We start from the raw sequence: 18,368 nt of genomic DNA on the forward strand, positions 1-18,368 counted from the left end.
CTGACTTAAGAGAGATGCCAGGGCTTTTTGGAGGATGACAAGAAATCATAGCAAAGAGGGTCACCACATTTCATCTTGGGGTCTCAGTTTAGATTACTGTGAGTTCTGCAATTAAACTGGCCTTCCCAACAATTGTGTTGTAAATGCTCTTCACATGTTTCCTGAAAGGGTGTGCCAACCAAGATAAGGAAGAATTAAGGGTTGTATATACAGGCAAGAAGTAGGTTTGAAACATTTCAGATTTTAGTCTCAGGAAAGAAGGAAGGATTACTCTGCTGCAGAGAGATTCCAGTTACAAGACCTTGGACCTGATAGAGTAATATACGTTGGTGTATAAATAAAGTGGAAGGGGCCCGGGGAACGGATGGAGACAATTATGACAGAAAGTGGCTGGTCAGAAAACAGCCAGGTGTTTTCACATTTTATTAGCTACAGTATAGACCCTAGAGCTGCCTCATTCCCTCCCCTCCCCTCCCCCCCACCAAGGGGTCAGGCCTTCCCAGAAGCCCCTGCCTTGGCTGCCTGCGCCCGCTGGAACTCCTGCTGCAGCTGAGCCAGGGTCTCCCTCTGTTGCTCTGACTGCCGTTCGAGGTCCTGGAGCTGGGATTCATATCGCTTACTAAGGAGAGGGAAGAGAGACAAAGAAGCAAATAAGGAGAAATTCATGGGACTTACTACTGAGGGTGTTGAAGGCAAGGAAGAGATTGACGGAAAACCTGAGATCTGGGAGAGGCTCTGGAAGAACTAGACAAGAGGGGGTACTCTGGAGCTACTCTATAATGGCTCCTCAACCCCTTTACACCAGCGGTGTCAGGTGCATTGCAGGTTGTGGAACAAAGACTCACATTTCAGCTGTGATATAGTCCAGCCTCTTCCCCACGGTCGCCCGAGCCTCTCCCAGCTCCTGTTTGACCAGTACAGGACCCAGAAGTTTAAAGACCACGTTGGACCCATCTAGCAGGGCCAACTCCTGATGAAGGGATGGGACATACATGATCAGAACCAGAGCCAATACAGGTCCCTCCTCGCCCCCACAAGTCCTCTCTCACCTCCTTCACGATATTATTTTCTGTTAGTTGGGCCTCAAGCTTCTGCCGCCCCGACATGGATTTACTCAAGTCTGGGGGTTGGGGAAAAAAAGGCTTGATTAGAAACCTCAAATGTGCCGCCTGATGCCAATCCTAGTGAGAAGAAAATGGAACTGAGGAAGTAGACAAGGATGCGGCGGCAGGTCAGTGAGTGGGGAAAAGCACAGATGGGGAAGGAGCGGCACGCGGGGCCTCGGGTGGGGCAGAAATCATTATCTTGGTTTGGCTTTGGGCTGTGAGTGAAGGGACTGGGGCGAGGCCGCACAGACCCTGCTCCCTTACCCTTCTGTAGCTGCTGATATTTCTCCACTTCTCCCTGTAGCTTCTTCTGGATTAGATCGGCCATGGCGGGGACGAAGGCCTGCGGGGAGCGGGAGAGGGGCGCTGGGTGGTACCCGAACTCCCCTCTCTGGCCTGGCCTGCCGAAATGATAGCACTCTTGAGAGGCAGCCTCCCGGGGCACCGCAGCCTCACCCCGTCCCGGAGAGCCCTCTACCCCGGCCCCAGGGGGTGGCGGGCGCAGCAAGACCCCCAAAGCCCTCAACCGTAACCCAACCCTACTCACGTTCTCCCTTCACTATTACTAAACCTGGAAGTAAACAAAGAATGCTGGGAAAAGACGGCGCCGGAAGCTGTCTTCTGACGCATGCCGGGAACTGTAGTTTTGACATGTTTAATGTCAGCTGTTCCGCCAGAAGACTGGACTCGAGAGCGTAAGCCCTCACTCAAGATGGCGCCTAGAAGGCTTCGGACCTGGTAGGCGCTGATTGGATAAAGGGCAGGCGGACTTCCGGGAGTTTTCAAGGGGTCTGTGGGACAGCTGAGAGGAGTTTGCACGTGGATTGTAGTTCGGGTGGGCTAGATGGAAACAGCCCCCAAACCGGGCAGGGATGTCCCGCCCAAGAAGGACAGACTTCAGACCAAGAAGAAGGTAGAGACGTCTCCTCTCTAGGGTGGAAGGGAAGTTTTTAGCTGCGGGGTCCGGGGGGGGGCGGGGCGCGGGCTACGGAGTCTTAGAGCTTCTGATGTGCCCGTAGAAACCGCGGAGGTACTGGGAGGAAGAAACCACTCTGACCGCTGCGGGAGCCTCTCCAGGCCCCCCTGGTAGCAAGAAGAGGAATCGTGAGCTCCGCCCCGAGAGACCGAAGAACGCTAACATCACCAAGAAGTCTCGGATCTCCAGGAAGCCTCACCTCCCGAAGAAACCCCGAGAACGGAGGAATCTTGAGCCTCAGCGGAGCGTGTCCGGGGTGAGCCTGGGAGCTGATAAGGTGGTGGGGCAAGTCGCCTTATGCTTTACGGGTGCGAGGATTGGGGTCAGCCCTAGCCTGTTTGCTAATTGTTTCCTCCTTCCCCAGGCCCAGGATCCATTTCCAGGCCCTGCCCCTGTCCCTGTGGAGGAGGCTGGGAAGTTCCGTCGCATTGACAAATCCAAAAAGGTGAGGACCAGCCAGAGAGTGGGGGAGAGGTTGCAGCCGGGAGTATATGAGTGAGTTGGTTGGAGGGGAGGCTGTGTGGCTCTCCTGGGACCCCACATGATGTCTGGTTCTTCTCCCACTTCTCCCCCCACCAATGACGTTATAGCTGCCACATTCGAAGTCCAAAACCCGAAGCCGACTTGAGGTGGCTGAAGCTGAGGAAGAGGAAATAAGTATTAAAGCTGCTCGTTCTGAACTACTGCTTGCTGAGGAACCCGGGTAAGTGGACCCTAATGTGGACCTCCCCAGGTCCTGCTTTGTGAGGCTTTTCTTTGTCATTTTCATGTTGGTACATCCACTGCATGTTTGGGAGTTTACTGCAACTCCAGCACTCACTCCTAGGTTTCTGGAAGGGGAGAATGGGGAGAACACAGCAAAGATACGCCAGGCTGACATTGTGGAGGCTGTGGATATTGCAAGTGCGGCCAAGGTGAGTCTGAGTTGAAAAGGGGCCACTGGCTGGATTGGTGGTGCAGAGCAAGATGGAAGTGGGGACTAGAAGAGGGAACAACTGAAAGGAGCCACTTCCTTCTTGATTTTTCCCCCACTTTTTCCTTTCTCAGCACTTTGATTTAAACTTGAGGCAGTTTGGACCCTACAGACTGAATTACTCCCCAACTGGGAGGTAAGGCTGGATATCAGTCTGTTGAACTGGGATGTGGTTCATTTCCTTAACCACTTCAGCCGCGCTCTCCTCAGCGGTACCAGTGTATGTTCAGGCTGATGATGTGGGGAGGGTCCTGTGATTCGCTTGCCTGTGAGGGTGAGCATATAGAGGAGGGGCCAGTGTGGGACAGACCTCAAGTGGTCTGAGTCAGGGTGCTTCCCTGCATTGACACTCTACCTGTCCCCTACTTCCAACAGACACCTGGCTTTTGGAGGGCGCCGGGGACATGTGGCCACGCTTGACTGGGTAACAAAGAGGCTCATGTGTGAGATCAACGTCATGGAGGCAGTGCGGGACATCCGGTCAGTGGGGGTGAGGCATCCCCGTCCGATTGAATGACTGCTCCTTGACCCCCTTTCCCACTGACCCTCACCTCCCCTCCTTCCAGGTTTCTGCATTCGGAGGCCCTGCTCGCTGTTGCTCAGAATCGCTGGCTTCACATCTATGACAACCAGGGCATCGAGCTCCACTGTATCCGCCGCTGTGACCGAGTCACACGGCTGGAGTTCCTGCCTTTCCACTTCCTCCTGGCCACGGCTGTGAGTGGCTGAGGAGCACAGGGACTGGGTGGCAGCCCTTGAGAAGATGGCTTCTTCTCTGGGATCCCAGTAGAAGGACAGAGGGCAATCAGGACTCATTCTGTCTCTCTCTCTCTCAGTCAGAGACGGGGTTTCTGACCTACCTGGACGTGTCAGTGGGAAAGATCGTGGCAGCTCTGAATGCTCGGGCTGGACGGTTGGACATCATGACTAAGAACCCTTACAATGCCGTCATCCATCTCGGACACAGCAATGGTTGGTTTCTAGCTGAGCTTTGACTCTCTGACCACCCTGACCTGCTTTGCTTCTATTTGTACTTTGCAAGTGTCTTCAGGTTGCCCCTATCCCTCCTTCTCGTTACCCCTTGGCCTTGAGACCCTGTCTTTACCAGATGTAATCACCTTAGCGCCTATTAGTAACTTTGGTTTCTCTCCCCTGACGTCCAGGTACCGTGTCCTTATGGAGTCCAGCCATGAAGGAGCCACTGGCAAAGATCCTCTGTCATCGGGGTGGGGTCCGGGCTGTGGCCGTAGATTCTACAGGCACGTAAGTCACTTGTTTGGTCACGAGGTGCTGGGGAGGTCAAAGCTGGGTAGAAAGATCTAGAAGGCAGTGTGCCTTTAGTAGGAGCACAGACTCACAGTCAAGCTGCCTAGGTTTAAATCCTAGTTGGGGCGCCTGGGTGGCTCAGTTGGTTAAGCGTCTGACTGTTGATCTCAGCTCAGGTCTTGATCTCAGGGTTGTAAGTTCAAGGCCTGCATTGGGTTCCACCATGGGCGTGGAGCCTACTTAAAAAAATAAGGAGGTAAATAAATTCTGGTGTTAACCACTGACGGGCCATGTAAGCGTGGGCACATTTCATAACCTCTGTGTGCCACACACTTTCCTTGCCCCAAGGGTAGGGATGAGTATCTCGCTCAAGAGTCAGAAAGCTTTTTCTGTGAAGAGCCAGATAGTAAAGATTTTAGGTTTTGTTGGCCAAGAGGAAAATTTAAGTGTATTGTATAGATATTTGAGTAAAGAGAAAACAAAGCATCACGATTTTTTAAGCAATAAAATTCAAAATACGATAGTTATCGAATATAGTATTTTTGTAACACGGGTCTACTAATGGGAAGAATTGGATACCTCGTTTTGAGGATAACATTTTGCTCAACTGAGGTTCAAAGTTAGTGTTCTAAATCAGCAAACCCAGTTGTAGACGTTTATCTGTTAACGTTGATCTGTGGAGAGATTTTGCCTATTTTGTCTTCGAAGACATCTTTCGCACACATGATGAGATAGGTGGCAGGTTATAACCGTGTCACTGTGAGTTGTCGTGCGCCCACAGTGGTGTGAAGGGATCACACACCACACGTGATGTCGGTCTTGACCGCTCTCCCGGGCTGTTGTACAAAAGCAGCCACGGAAGAAGCCAGTGAACCAGTGCAGTTGTGCTCCGATATGACTTCCTCTGCGGACGCTGAAATTTGAATCTATGTAATTTTCACCTGTTTCAAAATATTTTTTGAATTTTTTCTGGGCACTTAAAAATGGCCAAACCATTTGGAGCTTGAGGGCTGTCCAGAAGTAGGGGGTGGGCCGGATTTGTTTGGCGCATGGGCTGTAGGTCACCAAGCCCGGGGCTTAGTTCGTAAAGCCATCCCAGGTGTTAACGCGAGTTAAGGCATGTGGAGTTTAGCACGGTGTCCGGGGAGTATGGAGCACCGCGGTTCACCACTGGCATCATGGAAGGTGATCGTTCTCTTCAGGCCTGGCTGGTGATGTGAGGGGTAGGAGCGGTGGGCCTGCTCTGAATTTCTGCTCTTCGAGAGTCTGCAGCTGGCCTGCTGTGCTGAGGGGGGTGTGTGTGTGTACCTGGTGCGCTGTATTCCACACAGGTTCCCTCGAATGGGAGTAGTGGGTGTTCCTCTTAATTCCTTTCTTTGTTAGGCACTCACGGGCACCTGCTGCGGGCGGGGCTCTGGGCTGAGGTTCTGGGGGGGTGGGTACAAGGATGAAGGGGCCATCGAGCCTGCCCAGGTGCAGTATTCCACTTTATGTACAGAGACAGGGGACTGTAGTTTATGCAAATAATTAGCCAGGAGATGCATTTAGTTTCTGTTGAGTTGTCTTCTGTCACCCCAGACTTAATGTGTCCATCCCGGGATAGGTCACCCCACTCCCAGATTCCTCCTTGCTTGCTCCCTTTCTGCCACATTTTCCTGTCAACCAGAATTTGATTCGACACCTCTAGCTACACAGCCCCATGGTCTTCAGCCATCAGTAAGGGCGGGAACCAAATTGCTGTTTGCTGGGTGCTTCCTGGGTGCCCAGGCTCTGCTGCTTGCTTCGGCGACATCACTTCATTACTGCCCATGACCCGCTGTGAAGTCCCGGCTGCTGTCCCCTGGAGGGCCCTCTGAGGTCTGTTTCTCTCCATCCTCGCTGTCTCCTGTGAACATGCATGATGCTCGCAGCCACTTTCCAGCCTCTGGTTCTTCCTCCTCCTGGCGTGTCCTGAATGCTGTGGGCAGACTGATCTTTCCCACAAGCTTCTTTCCTCCTTTCACGCTGCTGCGTGGGGATCTTCTTTTTTTTTTAAAAGATTTTTTTATTATTATTTATTTATTTGAGAGAGAGAATGAGAGAGAGAGAGCATGAGAGGGGGGAGGGTCAGAGGGAGAAGCAGACTCCCCGCTGAGCAGGGAGCCCGATGCGGGACTCGATCCCGGGACTCCAGGATCATGACCTGAGCCGAAGGCAGTCGCTTAACCAACTGAGCCACCCAGGCGCCCTATTTCTAAGTGGTTTTAAAGAAAGTCAGGAAGAACAGCCTAGTAGTCACCAACTTATAAAAATCTTCTAGATGCTCAGCCCCCGCCTTGTCCTCCCATAGTTGTATCTTTGGGGCCAAGTGGTTTGTCTCAACTGTTTTTAATCCGTACTTGTGCCAGCCTGGCTTTAGGAGAGTGCTTTCTTTGGGCCACTGAATCTAAGTTGTGGTTTGCCTGCCCTGGGCTGCTTCGGTCTGGTACTGCTGTGCCCAAGGCCTAATCACTTAGTTCCCTGAGATTTGGTCAGCACCTTAAGAACAGCTCTGCTTGGGCACCTGGGTGGCTTAGTTGTTAAGCGTCTGCCTTCGGCTCAGGTCATGATCCCAGGGTCCTGGGATCGAGCCCCGCATCGGGCTCCCTGCTCAATGGGAGGCCTGCTTCTCCCTCTCCCTCTGCTGTTCCCCCTGCTTGTGTTCCTGCTCTCGCTATGTCTCTCTCTTTCAAATAAATAAATAAAATCTTTAAAAACAAACAAACAAGGGCGCCTGGGTGGCTCAGTTGGTTAAGCGACTGCCTTCGGCTCAGGTCATGATCCTGGAGTCCCGGGATCGAGTCCCGCATCGGGCTCCCTGCTCGGCAGGGAGTCTGCTTCTCCCTCTGACCCTCCCCCCTCTCATGTGCTCTCTCTCATTCTCTCTCAAATAAATAAATAAAAATCTTTAAAACAAACAAACAAAAAAACAGCTCTGCTTATCTCTGGTCCTCCTCAGGACCACCTCAGGCCACAGGGGCTCCAGAGATGAGGCTTACTGTCTGCTTAAGAGGCATTCTGGAAGCTTGCGTTAGGATTGGATTGGACTCTCAGAGTTGTCTGCAAGTTTAGAAGCGTGGAAGTGTAGCCTGGATGCCCTCTGGCCAGTGGGCTGGTATTTGTGCAGCAGATCCCAAAGGTGGGTATGTGTGGGGAGAGAAGCCAGCATGTGCCCTTGAGTTGTGGGTTGACTGAAAGGTGTGACCCTGTGTCCCAGGAGCCCTCAGTAATTCCTGGCTAGCACTGGTGGTCCTTCCATCTGCTGGAGCTGGGGCCCCAATCATCTTGTGTCTGGAGTAGAATCCAGCTGGGCCCCTATTCAGCTCCATCACAGGGCTAGTCCCTCTCATAGGAGTCCCTCAGTCCCCTTTTCTGGGGTTCACAGCCAAGGCTAAGAAGAGAGTCCGTGGCCTCTTACATCCCCTGGCTTTGCTGATCTCCCTTCAGCCTTCCTCTCTGAGGAACAACTTGAACATGGATAGAAACTCCCAGCCTCTAAAAACAAACAGCCACAGTGCATGATTCCTCGAGAGCGTTGCTCTCCCTTCTTCCAGGGAAACACAGGATGGGGCAGGGTCCTCCAGCGCATTACGTCATTGCTTCCTCAGCCTTTCTCAGCTACATGCAGGCTTCAGCTTGTCTCTCATTGCCGGAGAGCAGTGTTGGGGAATCTGGGTCCTCAGTCTGAGTTTAAAGAGCTCCTGCGATTTGTCCCCTTGTCATCCTGCTAACCACATGTCCCACCAATCCCGAAAACAGACCTGTTTCCATCTCATCTCCACACCGTGATGTTCATTCATTTGTACCTGCTATATGTTTCTTGTGCTTCCTCAAGAATGACCTTGAACGGCTCCAATCCCAGTTTTATTATGAAGTCCTCCCTGACCAGTGCTGTCGGTCCTTCTCTTTGCTGAGCCACCGTGCTCTGTGTGGGCGCGGCGGAACATACCATTTCAGTACAGATGGGCGTGTGCGTTCTTCCCTTGATTAAGAGAACAGACACTGAAGAGACTGGCCTGACTTGGATTCTAGCTTACCACTCACCCTGATCTCCTTTCTCTGAGCTTCAGTTTCCTCATCTGTAAAGGGGAAATAAAAATTGTTCCTCCCCAACAAGACTTCACGCTTGCACTTGGCCACAGCCCTGCTCAGTAAGCCCATGCAACACATTAATTGCCTGCTCCCTCTCCACCAGGTACATGGCCACCTCTGGCCTGGACCACCAGCTGAAGATCTTTGACCTACGAGGGACATTCCAGCCTCTGAGTGCTCGGACCCTGCCCCAGGGGGCAGGACACCTGGCCTTTTCCCAGCGGGGACTGCTGGCTGCAGGCATGGGTGATGTGGTCAACATATGGGCAGGGCAGGGCAAGGCCAGCCCACCCTCCCTGGAGCAGCCTTACCTCACCCACCGGCTCTCAGGCCACGTGCATGGTCTTCATTTCTGCCCCTTTGAAGATGTGCTGGGGGTGGGCCACAATGGCGGCATCACCAGCATGCTGGTCCCTGGTGAGTGGGCCAGGGGATGGGATCCGTGTGAATGAACTCTGGGTCAGGTTTGGGTTGGCTCAAGACAGCCAGGAGCAAAGGGCTTGGTCGGGCTGGAGCTGCTTGACTGGGTTCTGTTTATGGCTCCATGCTTCTCTGTCCCTCTAGGGGCTGCTGAGCCCAACTTCGACGGCCTGGAGAGTAACCCTTACAGGAGCCAGAAGCAGCGCCAGGAGTGGGAGGTGAAGGCCCTGCTGGAGAAGGTGAGCATGAGCCGGTGTGTGGTTTGGGCTGGGGTTGGGGAAAGTTCCCCATGCCCCAGGGGTCTTGGGAAGAGTGGGATTCAGCAGCCCCCCTGGCCTCCGTCCCTCTGGGTCACCCTCCTGTGGCTCCTGACCCTTTCCTGTGCCTCTGTGACACCTCCAGGTACCTGCAGAGCTCATTTGTCTGGATCCACGAGCCCTGGCAGAGGTTGATGTCATCTCTCTGGAGCAAGAGAAGAAGGAGCGGATAGAGAGGCTGGTATGGAGTAGGCTCCGGTGCTCAGGCCCTACTCCCCTCCACATCCTCCCCTGTGCCATGTCCCCAGAAGTATGGCACAGCAGATGGGGGCTGCCACAGTTCCTGGCCTCTGACAGATTTTACCCTTGTCCCCCTCCCCTTAGGGCTATGACCCCGAGGCCAAGGCTCCCTTCCAGCCAAAGCCAAAGCAGAAGGGCCGCAGCTCAACAGCAAGCCTGGTGAAGAGGAAGAGGAAGGTCATGGATGAGGAGCACCGGGTAAATGATCATTGGGCGGTGGGCTAGGCATCCCACGGGCCGCACCCTCCTGCTAATGCCTCTGCCCTTGCCAGCCTGCCGCTTCTCACCTTGCCCCCATCTCCCCACCCAGGATAAAGTCCGGCAGAGCCTTGAGCAACAGCCACAGAAGCAAGAGAAGAAGGCCAAGCCTCTGAGGGCCCGGCCATCTGCCCTGGACAGATTTGTGTGCTGAGCCATGCTCCAGGGTGGCCTGAGAAGAACAATCTCTCCCCACAATTGCCTGTGGGGAAATGACCCTGTTCCTTGGAATAAGGAGGGGGCAGTGTGCCCCTCCCCAAGTGGGGAGGGACAGCTGGCTCCTGGGCTGGGTTGGTATTAAAGAAGATGGCTTTTTTTTTTTTTTTTGGATAATGTGTCTAGATCTTCCTGGGGACCTGTTCCCCTCCCTTTGCCCAGCACGGGACTACTCTAGGATCTGAGGGGGTCATGGTATCCTGCTCTACCCCCACCCCGTATCTTATCACCATGACCCTAGCCTTGTTCTTTAGGGGCCTTCCTCCTCTCTTTCCCATGTCCCTGGCGGTGTCCTTCCCATCCAGCATGGTCTGGCAGCCTCCAGGCTCCCCAGGTTTGCATTCTGGGACTCCTGGTGAGGACCACGCTGCACTCGAAGAGGTAGAGAGACAAGTTTATTGAGGAGCTTGTGCCCCTCCTCTGCCATAGCTGGAGAGAACAACCCCAGCAGTGTTTGCTCTTCCTGGTGACCATCATTGGGGCTGCCAGGCCAGGCCCCTAGATTTCTCCTGTATCCCTCCATCTTCAGTGATAGAGGAAACTGGTCAGCTGCAGCCAGTCAAGGCCCCCTGACTTCGGCCTGGGCAAGAGAAGGTTGTGGGGGTGCCAGCTAGACCCTCAACTCCTCACTCCTGTGGCCCCAGGCACTCTCAGCTGTGAAGCCAGGCTATTACCCGACAGCGCAGGATGCCCAAGATTTCCTGGAGCCAGGAGCAGAAGGGTGCAGTCCTTTCCCCGTCAGAGCCGCCCACCAGCTTCCAGGCTTCCTGCATCTTCCAGGGGTCCAACTTATGGGATGTCAGCAGGAATTTCCCATAGCAGCACCGGTCCAAGGGGTAGTGGGTGGCCCCAGCCAGCTTAACACAGTGGGTTGGGGTGAGGCCTCCTCTTCGGGCACTTACCCCCACAAAGACATCCTCCAGTGGCAGAGAGGGTGCCCGGCTGGCTACTTTCAGGATAAGCTGCACAGCAGAAGCTGACAGCACGTACCCTGTGCCAGAAGCATAGGGTGGAAAGGGGCCCCAGGTGGGAGGCCACTGCTCCTCTGATATTTGGTGCTTGCTCCCTGGTGTCCGAGAGGGGTGCACCCGCCAGTGCACACGGCCCAGGTACAAAAGAGGCATTGGCTGGTTCCTCAGGATGGACGCTTCTTCCCAGTCTTCATCTCCAGCCTCAACCTCTCTCAGAGGTGGTTCCTTGCCCTTCTCCCATTGTTCCCAATGGCCCCCTCGCCGAATCAGCTCTGATACCAGTTCAGGGACGTTGACAAACACATCATCGTCCGTCTTGAGGATGTAGCGGGCCATGGAGCAGTGTTTGTTTGCCCAGTTCAGCCCGCTGAGGGTCTTGAGAGTAAGGTTCCGGTAGGAGTCCCGGAAGGCCGCCTGCAAGATGTCCCCCTGGGCCGCTGCCTCCCGCACTAGATCGATGTCGTGGGGTTCCCTGGTAGGATGCCACAAGCCTGGCTCTCCCAGCAGAAAGACAGTCTGCACCCTGAGACCCCGGGCCTCTCGCAGCCCGCCCCACGAAGCCCGAATGGCATTTCTTTGGTTCAGGTTCTCTGGTGCCGTGCACACAAGGATGAGCAGGAAGGGTGGGGCGCCGGGACCCCTGCACGCCTCTTCATTGGGGATCAGAAGGTGGGGCAGGGCCAGGGGCGGCCCTGGGGAGGCCGGAGCCGGGCGCAGGGAGGCCAGCGAGAGGCTCAGCAGCTCCTCCCCGATGCCCGAGGGCCCGAAGAGGGTCCAGATAATCACCAGCAGCAGGGCGGCAAGGAGAAGGCGCCGGAAGAGGCTGAGAGGCATGGTGTGGGGTAATCAGAAGTGACCTGGAGAGAAAGATGAGGGCGGTTAGTGAGCGGACGCCCCAGGTCTCCGTGACCTGAGTCCCTAACCGGCCAAGCCTGGGATGGAGCGGGCGGCTAGTGCGCGCGGCCAGTACCGGCGCTGAAAAGCGCCGAGACCCGGGAAGCGGGGTGGGGGGGTGGGGCGCACAGCCAGAACTGCGGGGAGGTTACCTTGTCGGGGCCCCGCCGCCCCGAAGCTCGGCTCCATCGTGGGGTTTCGCGGCGGCACTAGCCGCCCCTCCCCCGCCCGCGGTGGCGGCTAGGTCCCGCCCCCCTCCCTGGGAGGGTGTAGGGCCGCACGCACACCCGCCTCCCCGGAAGCTGCTCCGAAGCTTCGCGGCTGTGGCGGACGGAATACGGCAGGCGGAGCACCGGCGGCGGGAGCGGAACCTGGAGCAGTGTGCCGCAGTCGCAGGGGCGAACGCAGAGCAGCCCGCCAGCCGGGGCCAACTTCCTTAACCACACACGCGACCCCTCGCTCTGCTGCAGAGCCCAGCTCTTCCGGGTCAACGATTTAGAGGTCTTCATCCGTACGGGTTGCTCACAGCTTCCCGGCCTCGGCGCCCCCCCCCCGCCTTTTTCTTAAAGAAACCCGGCGCGGCGAAGGGTGTCAAGATCTGAAAATACTCCCCGGGCCATCAACTGCTTAGACTCAAGGTACCCACACCGACCAAGCTGTTGGGCACTCCAACGCCCTGGGGCCTTGGTTGTCTTGAAACTGCCTTGGACTCCCCCCAAGGGGGGGGGTGGGGTTTTATCTACCTCTTCCGTTAGAGGGCGGGCACCACAGGGTTGCTTCAGGTAGGCCGGGGAGTGGTAACACCATTGCGCCATCGCTTTAGCCCAGACGGGGGCAGCTAGTTTGGGAAGCTGAGTGAGGCAATCAACCAAGAGAGGAAAACCACACACGGGCCCAGCGTGATAGCTTTCCCTATCAGGGTCCCCAGAAGAATGGAGAGAATCACACAGAAGGAAGCCTTAGGTGTATAAACTATTTTATTAACAGACAAGGCCTACAGATTTATTTCTTCTTGGACACACCCACGGTGCGGCCACGGCGCCCTGTGGTCTTGGTGTGCTGGCCTCGGACACGAAGTCTGCAGGTGAGAAGAGAAGAGTCACAGGTTATATACAATGCAAAGAAAATGTCTGGAAAGAGAAAGCAGAGCATGACAAATCTCTGGGAGTCTAGGGGCAAGGCGGCAGAGGAGACTCCCATCCCTACTCACCCCCAGAAGTGGCGCAGCCCTCTGTGGGCCCTAATCTTCTTCAGTCTCTCCAGGTCTTCACGAAGTTTGTTGTCCAGACCATTGGCCAGGACCTGGATTTGGAAGAGAGGGTGAGTAATGTTTTACCCACTGACCTCCTACGACTAATTCTAACTAGACACCCTGCCTCTTCCCTAATCTCTCCCATCTCAGTACACACCTGGCTGTACTTTCCATCTTTCACGTCCTTTTGTCTGTTCAAAAACCAGTCTGGGATCTTATACTGACGAGGATTCTGCATAATGGTGATCACACGTTCCACCTAGCAGGCAGGACAAAGGTCAGATACATACAGAGGGCTTCCCTTCGAAGGCAGGCCCAACCCACAGCCCCCCCTTCCTTGTCCTCACCTCATCCTCAGTGAGCTCTCCGGCCCTTTTGGTGAGATCGATGTCTGCTTTCCTCAACACCACATGAGCATATCTTCGCCCCACACCCTGAGGAGAGGTTTTGGAATTTGGGGTTGAGTCTGGTTTTTTTGGTTCCCTTTATAGCCCCACTATTCAAAAAGCACACAAAGGTTGGGCCTGCAACCACCCAGTGCATTACTTTTCTAGATACAAAACATAACCATTAAACAGGAGAAAAAGTTTTGCTCCCCCCCACCCCCGCCCCAGGGACAGTTCTGAAAAAAAGCAGTGTCTTTCCACACTGCTCAGCATATACAGCTGTCAGATGTTGGCTGTTAAAGACATTGCAGCAGCACCCAAGAGCAGTACGTTCTCATCTCTGCACTGTGGAAAACCAAAGGCTTGATGCTCTCAAAGCTAATACAGCACCAATGCAGCAAGACTAGGGGCTTCTGGATTAAGATGGTTGATCAAGGGGTAGGACTGTGGTGCTCTGGGTCTCTAAGGGTCATAATTCTTTGGGCAGGTCACCCCATCACAATGATCACTTTTCCAAGATCACAAACTTGGATTTGGTCAGTGCCCAGAGATGACCAGGCCACAGGAAGCTAAGTGCCCAAACCAAACTGAAAAGAACTAATGCTTACACTGGTGGCATTGTATCAGCACCAACACCAGTACTCCTTGCCACTTGAACTCATGAAGCAAACATGTGAATAGTGAAGGATGATGTGCTGGGTTAAATAGTGCCCCCCCCCCCAATATGTCCATCTAGAATCCCAGAACATGACCTTATTTGGAAATAGGGCCATTGTGAATATAGTTAGTTAAATGAGGTTACATGAGATTACGGCAGGCCTTGAATCCAATGCCTGGTGTCCTTATAAAACGAGAGGACAGAGTGGAAGGCCATGTGATAGGAGGAGCGACACAGCTAAGGAAAACCAAGGACTGCCAGTAACCACCAGAAGACAGAATTCCCAGAGCCTTCAGAGGGAGCATGGCTCTGCTGACCCCTTGATTCTGGATGTTTGGCCTCCACAACTATGGGAGTAATTTTTTGTTGTTTTAAGCCAACAAGTATGAGGTGACTTGCCTCAGTAGCCCCAAGCAATGAGAAGATATTTCCTGTGTGTAAGAAGTGACCTAGAGGGGCGCCTGGGTAGGTTAAGCGTCTGCCTTCTACTCAGGTCATATCTCCTGGTCCTGGGATCAGGCCCCAGGTAGGGCTCCCTGCTCAGCTAGGAGTCTGCTTCTCTCTCCCTCCCTCTGCCCCCACCCCCAACTTGTGCATGCTCTTGCTCAAATAAAAAAAAAAAGTGACTTAGAAAATCAAATTATCAGGTTGATTCAGAAGAGAGATTGTCTTGGGACACTTGGGTAGTTCATTCAGTTAAGCGTCCGACTCTTGGTTCTGCTCAGGTCATGATCTCAGGATTGTGAGATCAAGCTTGCCTTGTGTTGGGCTCCTCTCTCTCCCTCTGCCCCCTCCGCTCACGCATTCTCTTTCTCTCAAATAAATCAATCTTAAAAAAAAACAACCCCACAACCCCACCCCCCCAACCGAACAGAAGAGATTAAGGTCTCAAATTTAAATATTTACAGTTAAAATAGTTATGTCTAAGATTTACTTTTAAATGATACGGAATATAGATGAAACAGGATTTTTAATTTTTGCTAGATGATATTTCATAAGGGCTAATTTTCTTCCTTCTACTTTTGAATGTTTAAATTTTTCCATAATCAAGTTTTTAAAGAGTTGCTGTTTTAAAGTAGGCTCCATGCTCAGCATGGAGCCCAATGGAGGAGGGGGTGGGGCCTTGAATTCATGACCCTGAGATTAAGACCTGAATTGAGATGAAGAGAAAAGACAGATGCTTCATCGACAGACACACCCAAAAGCCTCTGGCTAAGATTTTTGATAGCCCTGTTTGTGGGCTGACATTGACTTGCCAACTTTCTAAATTAGATCCCTTTTCTCATCCAAGGAGACCACGCCCGTCTTCTCCATCCATAAGAGTTAAGTATACTCAGGGGACCATCACTCATCTTTGTGGTCCAAGGGCCTTGACCATATAATAGAAAAGTTGACACCAACTTAGTATTACTCTTGGAAAGTATTTAGCAGAGTTACTCATGGGACAGGACACAAATTCCTCATAAACAAGACCAGTGGGTACCTTCCAGTGATTATGCCCAACTCCAACCCCTTCCTCCCAGGTTTCCAAATAACCTGCAGAGGGCGGGATCACCCTGATTTAGAGGAAGGGCAGAAGACCAGCCAACCTTAAAGAATACCCATAGCAAAAGTCTACAAGTAGAAACAAACAATTAGGAAGGAATCATGGCATAGAATAATCTTATAGGGTCTGTATTACCTCTCAATATCCTCTTGTGCTTACTGTCAACTTCCACTCCATTCTTCATCCTTCCCCAGCCAATTAATCTCACTTACCTCTTTAGCCACATCTTTTGAAGAATCCCGTCCCCATACCGTACATTCTTCCAGTTTCCAAGTAGTACCCCTCCATTCTGGATCCTTAACAAAAGACCCTCTCCTATTCAAGCTTTAGTTCTCTCACCAGAGGAAGAGCTAGCTAGCTGCATTTGCTGGCTCTCCACACAATTAGCAAAAAAATCTCTGTATCATCTATCTCTAGGGATAACCTTTCCCAGTGATAAGCAAAGCATCAGGATCCCTAAGAGACTTATTACAGAGTTCACTAAGTATCTTAAGGTCCTTTGGTTCAATTGTTTTAAGTGGACTACAAAGACTTTGACACATATTTAATGAAAGTAAATACAAAACCAGTTAATTTCAAAGAGGCAGAGAGAAAGGGTTTAACACAAGCATCCTACTGACCATGACCATCTTTTATACAGGCACCCCTTGTTTAACTGCACTATGCAGATATCCTCGTTTGTTTTGTTTACAAGCTGAAAGCCTGTGGCAAATCCGGTGTCAAGTCTATCAATGCCATTTTTCCAACAGCATTTGCTCACTTTGTGCTTGTGTCACATTTTGGTAACTCTCAGAGTATTTCAAACCTTTTCATTATTATGTTATAGTGATCTGTGATCACAACTCCTTGAAAGCTCATGATGATTTGCATTTTTTAGCAATAAAATATTTTAAAATTGAGGCACGTACTTTTTTTTTTTAGACATAGCACTATTACACGCTTAATATTAACTACAGTGTAAATGTAACTTGCATATGCACTGGGAAACCAAAACATTCCTTTGACTCACTTTATTGCCTGGAACTGAACCTGTTACACAGACCTCTGAGATATTCGTGTCTGTATTCACTATCCCATTTAAACCTCATAGCAACCCTTAAAAAGGTACTAGTATATTTTACACTGCCTTCCTAGTTTCACATAAAAAAAGGGAAGCAATCTTTTTATTTACCATTTAAGAACAAATGAAAGATGTGCTTCCTGCAGTAGAACAGGAAAAACCAACGGAATCTGATCAATCTTGTGAACCAAAGCTAGAAGATACAGTTTTGATCGAACAAGTTATCTATACAGTATTTATGTTTCCTTTAAATTCTTTGAAACCAGGCTGCAGTATCCCTGGATCCATTCCCTAACACTGTATGAGCACCTATTATGCACCAGAAGCTGGGGACTGTGAACAAGATAGAACTGTCCGTGCCGCCCCCCGCCCCCGTAATCACTGGCAAAAAACACATTCAGCCATATCCACAATTACACGTATTAACAACAACAAAAAAATACAGTGGAATAAAGACCCCCACTGGAAGGCTAGTTCGTTAGGTTGGTCAAAGAACACATCCAAGCTTGTGCTCACCGACCTAATGCATACAATGAGCCAAATACCGGTTCCCATCAACTGGAAATGTATTTCATTCACCTCTGGCATTGGAATAAATGCCGTGCTTACGACGTGGTGATAGCCCCTTCCACTTCCCAACTGTAGGTTTCTTCACACTTGGGAGTCTGTTGGCATTTCTACCCCCCACATGGACAATTACACAATTTCTAGGGCATACAGATTTCACAGGAAGGGTTGCTGTTATGATGCACTGCTGTAGGGGACAGAAACCAAACTTAGAATGAACCTCACTGGAGGACCATGGCTGATGGTCCAGTAAAATTTTAGCGAATTCTAGTAGACGAGCCAACCCATTCCCCATCCCCTAGGAGAGAAGTATCTTGGCTTGACCTGACTGGCTTTCATTACTTACCTTTTGGGGCAATTGTAGTAAAGGATTAAAGGAACTAGTCACTCTTTTAACCATTATTTTACCCAGCAGCTAAGGTGATCTGGTTGGAACAGGTTTCCTCGACCTTGCCTCACTTAAGCTGTCTTAACAACTCCAGTTTCATTTATATGCTCCAGTCCTTACCCTACTTTACCTTAATTGCAGTGATGGCAAAGGCTATTTTCCGCCGCCCATCGATATTGGTGTTGAGTACTCGCAAAATGTGCTGGAACTTCTCAGGGATCACTAGAGACTGAGAGAGATAGGGGGAGAAAGCAGGCACTGTGAACTACCATCAAACAGTAACCTCAAAGAGGAACGCCAAGCTTGTCATACAGGGAGCAACGACCCCCCCCCCCTTCAGTTTTCTCACAACAAACTCGTCAGTCTTGCACGCAACAGAACACGAAATGTTCAGGCTCGGGAAAACGCAACCTCTGGGAGGGGGCAAATGTTCTGCCCGTTCCCACACGTACACTCTGAGTGGCGGGAACCTGCTGTCCCCATTCACACCCAAGACTTTTAATCGCTTTCGAGCGCCCTGGGAGCGACTCTGCCTCTGGCCCACTCCCCAGAACTGAGTGTCTTCAGTCCTTCCTTCCCAGGGGTGCGACTCAAAGATTCACACAGAATGTTGCAAACCCCCAGAATAGGGCATTTCTAGCCCCCTAACAGCAGACTTTCCGTGTCCCAGTTCCGATGTCGCCGGATCCCCGCACTGGTTCTAGTCTTACCATGGCGGCGGCCCCAGCGGCGGCGTGTAGGCCTCCTGTGGAAGAGAGACCGGA

General features: G+C 52.1%; 4 protein-coding genes across 8 annotated transcripts; 1 reads left to right on the forward strand and 3 right to left on the reverse strand.

Annotated features, from left to right (window-relative positions):
* Window positions 1-377: 377 nt before the first annotated feature.
* On the reverse strand, window positions 378-1,689 carry PFDN6 (prefoldin subunit 6). 3 transcript variants are annotated; one of them, XM_021684554.2, is made up of 5 exons: window positions 1,654-1,689; window positions 1,371-1,507; window positions 1,050-1,120; window positions 846-970; window positions 378-619 (listed from the first exon to the last, which is right to left on the reverse strand). In XM_021684554.2, the coding sequence occupies exons 2-5, from the start codon at window positions 1,432-1,434 to the stop codon at window positions 490-492; spliced, it is 390 nt and encodes a 129-aa protein (XP_021540229.1). In that variant the 5' UTR covers window positions 1,435-1,507; window positions 1,654-1,689; the 3' UTR covers window positions 378-489. The 3 variants fall into 3 exon arrangements, with proteins under 3 accessions (XP_021540229.1, XP_021540231.1, XP_021540230.1); XM_021684556.1 differs by having other exon boundaries at window positions 473-619; window positions 846-904; window positions 1,654-1,674; XM_021684555.2 differs by having other exon boundaries at window positions 473-619; window positions 1,371-1,502; window positions 1,654-1,671.
* Window positions 1,690-1,884: 195 nt separating this feature from the next.
* WDR46 (WD repeat domain 46) lies at window positions 1,885-9,978 on the forward strand. Of its 2 annotated transcripts, none has more exons than XM_021684553.1 (15): window positions 1,885-2,019; window positions 2,126-2,338; window positions 2,447-2,527; window positions 2,673-2,785; window positions 2,909-2,996; window positions 3,130-3,191; window positions 3,431-3,535; window positions 3,622-3,772; window positions 3,892-4,027; window positions 4,219-4,318; window positions 8,535-8,848; window positions 8,996-9,090; window positions 9,254-9,349; window positions 9,493-9,606; window positions 9,719-9,978. In XM_021684553.1, the coding sequence occupies exons 1-15, from the start codon at window positions 1,951-1,953 to the stop codon at window positions 9,818-9,820; spliced, it is 1,839 nt and encodes a 612-aa protein (XP_021540228.1). In that variant the 5' UTR covers window positions 1,885-1,950; the 3' UTR covers window positions 9,821-9,978. The 2 variants fall into 2 exon arrangements, with proteins under 2 accessions (XP_021540228.1, XP_044773278.1); XM_044917343.1 differs by having other exon boundaries at window positions 2,291-2,338; window positions 9,719-9,966.
* A 293-nt stretch (window positions 9,979-10,271) lies between these two features.
* On the reverse strand, window positions 10,272-12,071 carry B3GALT4 (beta-1,3-galactosyltransferase 4). Of its 2 annotated transcripts, none has more exons than XM_021684551.1 (2): window positions 12,033-12,071; window positions 10,272-11,710 (listed from the first exon to the last, which is right to left on the reverse strand). In XM_021684551.1, exon 2 carries the CDS (start codon window positions 11,685-11,687, stop codon window positions 10,533-10,535), a length of 1,155 nt encoding a protein of 384 aa, XP_021540226.1. In that variant the 5' UTR covers window positions 11,688-11,710; window positions 12,033-12,071; the 3' UTR covers window positions 10,272-10,532. The 2 variants fall into 2 exon arrangements, with proteins under 2 accessions (XP_021540226.1, XP_021540225.1); XM_021684550.1 differs by lacking the exon at window positions 12,033-12,071 and adding an exon at window positions 11,900-11,970.
* A 635-nt stretch (window positions 12,072-12,706) lies between these two features.
* Window positions 12,707-18,356, reverse strand: RPS18 (ribosomal protein S18). The gene is made up of 6 exons (XM_021684549.1): window positions 18,315-18,356; window positions 17,735-17,833; window positions 13,347-13,433; window positions 13,157-13,258; window positions 12,958-13,049; window positions 12,707-12,825 (listed from the first exon to the last, which is right to left on the reverse strand). Exons 1-6 carry the CDS (start codon window positions 18,315-18,317, stop codon window positions 12,750-12,752), a joined length of 459 nt encoding a protein of 152 aa, XP_021540224.1. The 5' UTR covers window positions 18,318-18,356; the 3' UTR covers window positions 12,707-12,749.
* Window positions 18,357-18,368: the final 12 nt, after the last annotated feature.

Source organism: Neomonachus schauinslandi, chromosome 8 (genome assembly GCF_002201575.2).
Source record: "Neomonachus schauinslandi chromosome 8, ASM220157v2, whole genome shotgun sequence".
Classification (NCBI taxonomy): domain Eukaryota; kingdom Metazoa; phylum Chordata; class Mammalia; order Carnivora; family Phocidae; genus Neomonachus; species Neomonachus schauinslandi.

What these genes read in the sequence shown, in the direction of transcription:
- PFDN6 (XM_021684554.2), bottom strand. Translation starts at nt 1,434, where the DNA reads ATGGCCGATCTAATCCAGAAGAAGCTACAGGGAGAAGTGGAGAAATAT. An exon ending in ATATCAGCAGCTACAGAAGG is followed by an intron (nt 1,121 to 1,370) that starts GTAAGGGAGCAG and finishes CCCAACCCCCAG; the next exon opens with ACTTGAGTAAATCCATGTCG. An exon ending in GACTATATCACAGCTGAAAT is followed by an intron (nt 620 to 845) that starts GTGAGTCTTTGT and finishes CCCTCTCCTTAG; the next exon opens with TAAGCGATATGAATCCCAGC.
- WDR46 (XM_021684553.1), top strand. Translation starts at nt 1,951, where the DNA reads ATGGAAACAGCCCCCAAACCGGGCAGGGATGTCCCGCCCAAGAAGGAC. An exon ending in GCATTGACAAATCCAAAAAG is followed by an intron (nt 2,528 to 2,672) that starts GTGAGGACCAGC and finishes ATGACGTTATAG; the next exon opens with CTGCCACATTCGAAGTCCAA. An exon ending in TCATGGATGAGGAGCACCGG is followed by an intron (nt 9,607 to 9,718) that starts GTAAATGATCAT and finishes CTCCCCACCCAG; the next exon opens with GATAAAGTCCGGCAGAGCCT.
- B3GALT4 (XM_021684551.1), bottom strand. Translation starts at nt 11,687, where the DNA reads ATGCCTCTCAGCCTCTTCCGGCGCCTTCTCCTTGCCGCCCTGCTGCTG.
- RPS18 (XM_021684549.1), bottom strand. An exon ending in TTGCCATCACTGCAATTAAG is followed by an intron (nt 13,434 to 17,734) that starts GTAAAGTAGGGT and finishes ACCTCTCCTCAG; the next exon opens with GGTGTGGGGCGAAGATATGC. An exon ending in GGGCTGCGCCACTTCTGGGG is followed by an intron (nt 12,826 to 12,957) that starts GTGAGTAGGGAT and finishes TCTCACCTGCAG; the next exon opens with ACTTCGTGTCCGAGGCCAGC.